At 51.7% G+C, this 6,790-nt stretch overlaps 1 protein-coding gene across 1 annotated transcript; it reads left to right on the top strand.

Moving 5' to 3' along the window:
- Positions 1 to 793: 793 nt before the first annotated feature.
- Positions 794 to 5,225, top strand: PCYB_021390 (bromodomain protein; the record flags this gene model as incomplete). Its single annotated transcript, XM_004220489.1, has 2 exons — positions 794 to 4,997; positions 5,212 to 5,225. 2 exons carry the CDS (start codon positions 794 to 796, stop codon positions 5,223 to 5,225), a joined length of 4,218 nt encoding a protein of 1,405 aa, XP_004220537.1.
- Positions 5,226 to 6,790: the final 1,565 nt, after the last annotated feature.

Below are 6,790 nucleotides of genomic sequence, written 5' to 3'. Positions count from 1 at the left end.
TAAAATAAAAATAAAAATNTTNTTTTTTTTTATAGCTAGCCAAATTGCATAAATTGTGAAACAGCTATTTTGTTATCCTCCCTGATGAGCAGCTACTAAAAGTGAGAGACCCACTACCGTGGGGCGAGATGAATCCATCATTTGCAGGTGCAGCTGTGAGTCGTAGAGCGGTGGAGCAGTTATATCGTGGGGTTGTGTGCTGAGACGTCCAGAAGCTGACCAAACCCTCAGCGAGAAGATCAACGAAGGTGAAAGACTCCATTTTGGACCCCCCGCTCTGTCGAGTCATTCTTTTCACACGACAAACACGGGAGAGGTGCTTCTACGTGCGCTACCCTTTAGGTGAACAATTAGTTCTATTTGAAGATCCTCGGAGGGTACACGCACTTGGGGGACTTAATATACTACTACCCCCTACCCCCTTTGGTTGAAGTCCCCCTTTTGCAATCGACCAAGTGTTTGCACGTGGGAAAAAAAAGCAGGGAGGTTACTCCCAGACAATTTGCAAAGGGGTGAGCACTCGCGTAGAATTACGTTTCGGCTTGCCTGTTCAGGTGAAAGGGGACGGCCCAAAGGGAGGTGAGGATCCGGTTGTTCGTAGATCCCCCTGTTGGTGGGCCCCCTGTTGGTAGGCCTCCTGTTGGTACGCCCCCTGTTAGTAGATACCCCTGTTGGTAGATACCCCTGTTGGTGGGCCCCCTGTTGGTAGATCCCCCTGTTGGTGGGCCCCCTTTTGGTAGATCCCCCTGTTGGTGGGCCCCCTCCCCAGATCGTACAACACCCCTCGGAGAGTATGGAGACGAGACGGAGTTTACGAATCAGAGGAGGAAACGCCTCGAAGGAAGAACCCAGGAGGGGAAGCAAATGCATAGCGAAGGAGGACCCCCAAACGAAGGGGGGGAGCAAAACGAAAGGGGATGCAAAGAAAGGCACTAGTGGAGGGGCGAACAAGGACTCAAAGAAAGGGGCAAATGTAGGACATGTAAAGGAAGAGAAGGGGAAGAAGATCTCCCATAGTGACAAAAATAAAAAGGACTTTAAAAAAAATGCGGGAGGGAAGCATGGGCAAGGGGAGATGGAAGAGGTTGCCGAGCAAGACCTGTCGAATGGAACAAACGAATTAGAGGAACTCCCCAAAAAGGGAAGCAAAACAGGGAAGGATGCTTCCATTCGTGTGGAAGCCACGAAGGGGAAGAAGTCACTAGAGGAGGTAAACCAAATCAAGACAGCAGATGCAGAGAGTGAATGTACCGATGTGACATTAGTGAATAATAGAAGAAGTGAGAGGAATGTGAAGGGAGGGGGAATGCTATTAAGGAAGCAGAGCAGTGGCACGAACGAGAACGACGGTGGGAATTGCGCAACGACCAGGAGCAGGAAGGGAAAGGAGGTGACAGGAGGCACCTCTGGGTGTGGCATTAAAGGAGTGAAGGAGGAAGATGGGGGGGACCACCACTCCCTGAGGAGGGGGAAATCGAAAGAGGGACCCAGGCAAAACGATTCCGTTAAGAGAGAAGACCAAGGGGGGGGTGGAGGTAAAGGTGGGAAAGGAGGCAGTACTAAGGGGAAGGCTGCAGGGGAGGTGATCCAACCGGGTGGGGCCACCCCAAGAAAAGGATCTCCAGGTAGGGGCTCCCCTGATAAGGGCGCTCCAGGTAGGGGCTCTACAGGTAAGGGTTCTACAGGTAAGGGCTCTGCAGGTAAGGCCTCTCCAGGTAAGGGTTCCCGAGGTGGAAGTTCCCCAAGTAAAGACTCACCCGATTTGAGAAGCCTCGTCGACCAGAAGAAAAGCGCCGCCAACGCGAAGAGAGCGAAAGGGACATCCCTCCCCATCAAAGTAAAAATGAAAGGAGACTCGACGGTCAGTAAGGCAGTCGGCAAGACAAGCGACACGGTAGTCGAGGCGACAAATGAGAAAAGCGCACACACCGCTTCATCCATCAGTGTGAATAATTCCCTTTCGGGTGAGAATGCCTCCCCGCAAGGAAAGGGAAAGTGGAAGGGGAATCGGAAGGGAGGAGCGGGAGACGAACCCATCCCAGCTAGCCATCTCATAAAAAATATGGATTCAGAAGAAGTCGAAAGTAACAGAGCCAGATGTAGCAGCAACAGGAGTAGCACAGTTGGATGGAACGAACAGTTAGGTGCAGCAGTCTCACCCATCGGAGGAGCGAATCAAGGAGGAGCGAAGCAAGGAGGAGCGAAGCATGGAGGAACGGAGCAAGGAGGAACGAAGCAAGGAGGAGCGAAGCAAGGAGAATCCCAGTCATCAATCAACCGAAGCATTAAAAGAAGGCTGTCCCAAATTATTGACGTCATGAAGAAGAAGCAAGTGTTTCAACGCATTGGGGATCAGGACGAACAGTATAGAATCCAATTTGAAGAACAGGAGTCAGTCGGGATAGGCAGCCAAGCAGGGATAGGCAGCCAGGCAGGGGGGGGTGTCATTAAAGGAGAAGGAAATAGAGAAAAGGGAAAAGAAACCACAGATGCAAAGGGAGAAAAGAGTAACAACTGGCCCTTCTTGCAGAGAGTGAACTTAGACGTAATTTACAACAAACTGCATTATGATTTTTACAAAGGAGAGGACGACTTCCATCGAGATATGTTGATCATATTTGACAGAATCAAACTAGCCATAGAAATGGAGAAGAACCCGAAGGAAAAACAGAATCTGTACCAACTTAGATGCAACGCTTGGAAGACCTACGAGGGGGAGTTCTACAAGTTGCTTCTCTCCATGAGAGGAACAAAAGAGGCCAAAAGATTTTCCGCCACACAGAAGGAGCTACGTGAACAGGAGGAGAAGTCCTTGGCGCAGCTGCTTTTGGAGTCAAACAGGATAGAATTGGAGGCGGAGAAGGCAAAGAAGGGGAAGACCCTACCCAAGTCGAAGGGGAGTGGCAGTGGTGCTGAGCAGCTGTTGGAGGAGGCTCGCCCTGCCGGCGGCAGGACTGACCACGACCAAACTCAGAAGAGGCTAAGCTCGTCATCCTTTAGCGTGGAAGCAAGTAGCCTCCTCGGGGGGAAGAAGCCCGCTGAGGGGAGCCATACGCCCTTCAGGGTTCGGCTGCGCCTGGGGAGCTTCACCCTGGACGACGATGTGACGGTGAGCAAGGGGGACGAGGATAATCGGAGCGGGGGGGCCAGCCTGAGGGTTAGCGGCACGAGTTGTGCCAGTTCGCCCGAGAAGGGGCGCGCGGTAGAAGCGGGAGTAGAAGCGGGAGTAGAAGCGGGAGTAAAAGAGGGAGTAAAACCCGGAGTAGCAGGCGGAGTAGCAGCCGGAGCAGCAGCCGGAGTAGCATCCGCAGTAGCAGCGGTAGAACCGCTAACCGAGGAGTGGAAGAAACTAATCAGGGACCACGTGCTGCAGAGCCTGACGAGAGACAGCAGCACGGCGTTGTACTTCACCACCCCGGTGCTGGAGGACAAAAATTTAAGTGACCAAATTAAGAACGAATATAAAAAGAAAATAAAGAAGCCTATGGATTACACCACTCTGTCGAGAAACTTGGCCCTTGGGGTCTACCATAGTCCATCGGAGTTCAACAAGGACTTGAGGTTGATCTTTCAAAATTGCTTCGATTTCAACCCTGACATATTACAGAATCAGTACATTATAGGCGCGGCGAAACGAGGACAGGAGAGGTCATCAAATCTGTGGCGGAAGTGGGAAAGGAGGATTATTGAGGCGTACGAGCAGGGAGGCTCCGCGGGGAGGGAAGCAAGTCAGGCGGGAAAGGAAGCAAGTCAGGCTGGAAGAGGAGCGAGTCAGGCGGTGAAGGAGTCGCCTACCACGCCCACCACGCCTACCAAGTCTACCACACCTACTGGGCCTGCCGTGCCTGCCGTACCTACCTCGTCTCTTAGTCCGGAGAGCTACGTCGAATTCTTCAAAGGAATAACGAAGAAGAAGAAAAAGTTTAGTTGTATATACTCGATGTGGGTGGAGTACCTCCTGGCGAACCGCGTCAGCTTTGAGCAGCTGTGCGACATGAGGGGCATAAACTGGAAGGCCCTAAACGAGAAGAGCCAAATGAAGATTTCGAACCCGCGAGAGGTGAACCTCCACCTGTTCAAGAAGCTGAATAATCGGAGCCTGCCGTTTTATGTGTTCAGGGAGGAGTACCAGGCTGCGTTGAGGGAACGTCGCGAGGAGTTGAGGAGGATGGAGAAGCCGGAGGGGGGGGAGAAGTTGCAGGAATTGGAGAAGCTGGACGAGGGGATCGGAGGAGACAGCGCCGCGATGGACAGGGACGCCATGGACGGGGACGCGATGAAGAGTGCCGTGATGAACAGGGACGCCATGGACAGTGCCGCGATGAACAGCGCCGTGATGGAAAACCAGCAAGACGCAAATTTCAAAATACTGCTGAAGGACCACCGCACGTGCAACCACAAGCAGAAGTGGAGGTCCCGTGAAGGACGAGTTCCGAAAGAACCCACTTTGAAGCCGTTTAGAAGCAGAAAGCGTAGAATCAATAATGCCATTTTTTTTGATGAGGATGTATTCGATAATTACTTGGAGGGGAAAAGGAGCTGCGTGGTGAAGTGCGCGCACAATGTCTTCCTTGCCGACTGCTTCTACTACCGCAGTGTTGTGCAGAGCTTGGGGGATTTCATGGCGGAGGGGGGGGAAGACATGAGAGGAGTGGGAACGAAGGAGGAAGGCATGAGAGGAGTGAACCCGAAGGAGGAAGACTTGGGCGGAGTGAACCCGAAGGCGGTAGACATGAGGGAAGTGAACCCGAAGAAGGAAGACTTGGGCGGAGTGGAAACGAGGGAGGAAGACTTAGGCGGCGTGAACGAGAAGAAAGAAGGCATGAGAGGAAACCACCCGACGGAGGTCATCATCTCGCGCGAGGCTGCCACCCCCAAGGCGAACAGAATAACCTTCCGTGTGCGAGCGGTGAGCGAGAAGAAGCGGGCCCAGAGAGCCCTCTGCAAAGGGTTCGAGGAGAGCCCCGAGGGGGAAGAAGAAATGGATGCGTCGTGGGGTGCGCGTCGTGACGGTGGAGAAGGAGGAGCGGTCCATGAAGGAAGTGTGATGGAGGGGGGGGGTTCCCGCAAAAGAAACGAGCGCACAGGGGTGGAAAGCCTAACCGAGGAACGCGCAGCGGAGGGATGCTTAAATAACAAACGCGATGTTATGGGATGCCTATCTGGGGAACGCCCAGTGGAGCAACCCGATGATGCCTCCCCCATCCACAGGATACGCCAGCTAGCCAACTGCGCTACGGGGACTCCCCAAGGGAGAAAAAAAAAAAAAAGGGGGAATCACACAAAGCAGTGATAAAGAACCAAGTGGGGAAAAAAACCCTTGTGATGAATTTCAAAATGGAATATTGTCCCCTGGAGGACAGCTCCTGCTTCCAAGTGAACGAAGGACATGTCTACAGACACCACGTGGACGTTGGCTTTTCCTTTGTGCTGCGTTCCAGGCGGAAATTGAAAGTAGCCATAAAAATCGAGCGAAGGAATGTCTCCTTGTTTGAGGAGGATTTTCTAGAGGTTTTAAATATCAACATTATGAATAAATGTAAACGGAGTGATCACGTGGAATTTTATTTGTGTAATCGGATGGCTGGGATGGGTCGCTCGCTGGTTCAGCTGTTAAGTTCGTACTTCTCGAGGCTGAATTCGCCTGAGGGGCTGCACGAGGCTGCGAGTGAACTGTCGCGTATCCTCCCCAGGGTTCGGCTCTACATACGGGTGAGTACCGCGCGGAAGCATGTCCTTGTGCGGCAGCGTTTTTGCATGTGCCACTTCGCACTCGCCGCGTTTTTGTGTGCGCAACTTCTCACTCGCCGCGTTCTCCGTGCTACCTCTCACGCGCAAAAAATCATTCATACAACACACTGTGCCCCCTGCAGGACGTGGACGTGCTCATGAGAATGGAAAAGGACGATGTGACACACGTCACCACCATAGCCATTTTGAAGAAGAAGGTCCTATGAGCCTCGGCCCAGCGGTCACCCGGACAGACAAACACGGAAACGTATACACATGCATACACCCACATGAATATCCATACGCCCATATGAATATCCATACACGCGTGCGTTTTTCCCCGCGAGTAATCACTGTGGAGAGGGAGAAGAATTAGACCCAATCGCCATTCGCGCATTTGTTTCTCCATTTGTTTGATAGCTCTCCTTTCTCCTTTTTGCGTGTTTTTTTTTTTTTCCCTTTCGGAGAAAGAACACCAATCGATTTTGCTATTTCGGTTGAGCAGGTACTTTAAATTTGTCTCAGTTCTCACATGCTGTCCTTTAGTGACACACACAACATGTGGTGAATTCCATCGGACAGCTCACTTCACTCCTATTCGGTATTGAGCTGTTCATAGAGACAGCTGAGGGAACTCCCCCCCAAAATCTCCAAATTTTAAACGTCAGGAGTTGGACGACTGCTGGGCGGTGTGTCAATTGGAGGGGCGGTCTGCGCAATTTTTAACGTGAAATGGGGCGTCCAGGGATGGGAGCTCCCTCCTTTTCCCCCCCCAAGAGTAAAGCGGTGGCTTTTTTTTTTTTTTTTTTTTTTTTCTGATGATGGATGTGCGTCCTGTTTCTGATCCCTGGTTGGGGAGGAGAAGGATGGGAAAAACGGGAAGGGGGCAAAATGCAGAGCAAAACAGACCAAAAAGATGAGCGCGAAAAAAATAAAAGCTCCAACCCAGGGAAGCAAAACGAAACGAAGCAAAACGAAGCGAAGCAAAACGAAGCAAACAAACGAAGACAAACAAACGAACAACAAACGAACAAACGAAGACAAACAAACGAAGACAAAC

The sequence above is a fragment of the Plasmodium cynomolgi genome, chromosome 2 (genome assembly GCF_000321355.1).
Source record: "Plasmodium cynomolgi strain B DNA, chromosome 2, whole genome shotgun sequence".
In the NCBI taxonomy this organism is placed as follows: domain Eukaryota; phylum Apicomplexa; class Aconoidasida; order Haemosporida; family Plasmodiidae; genus Plasmodium; species Plasmodium cynomolgi.
Note: the sequence above shows the minus strand (reverse complement) of the source record. Positions and strands in the feature narration are given on the sequence as shown.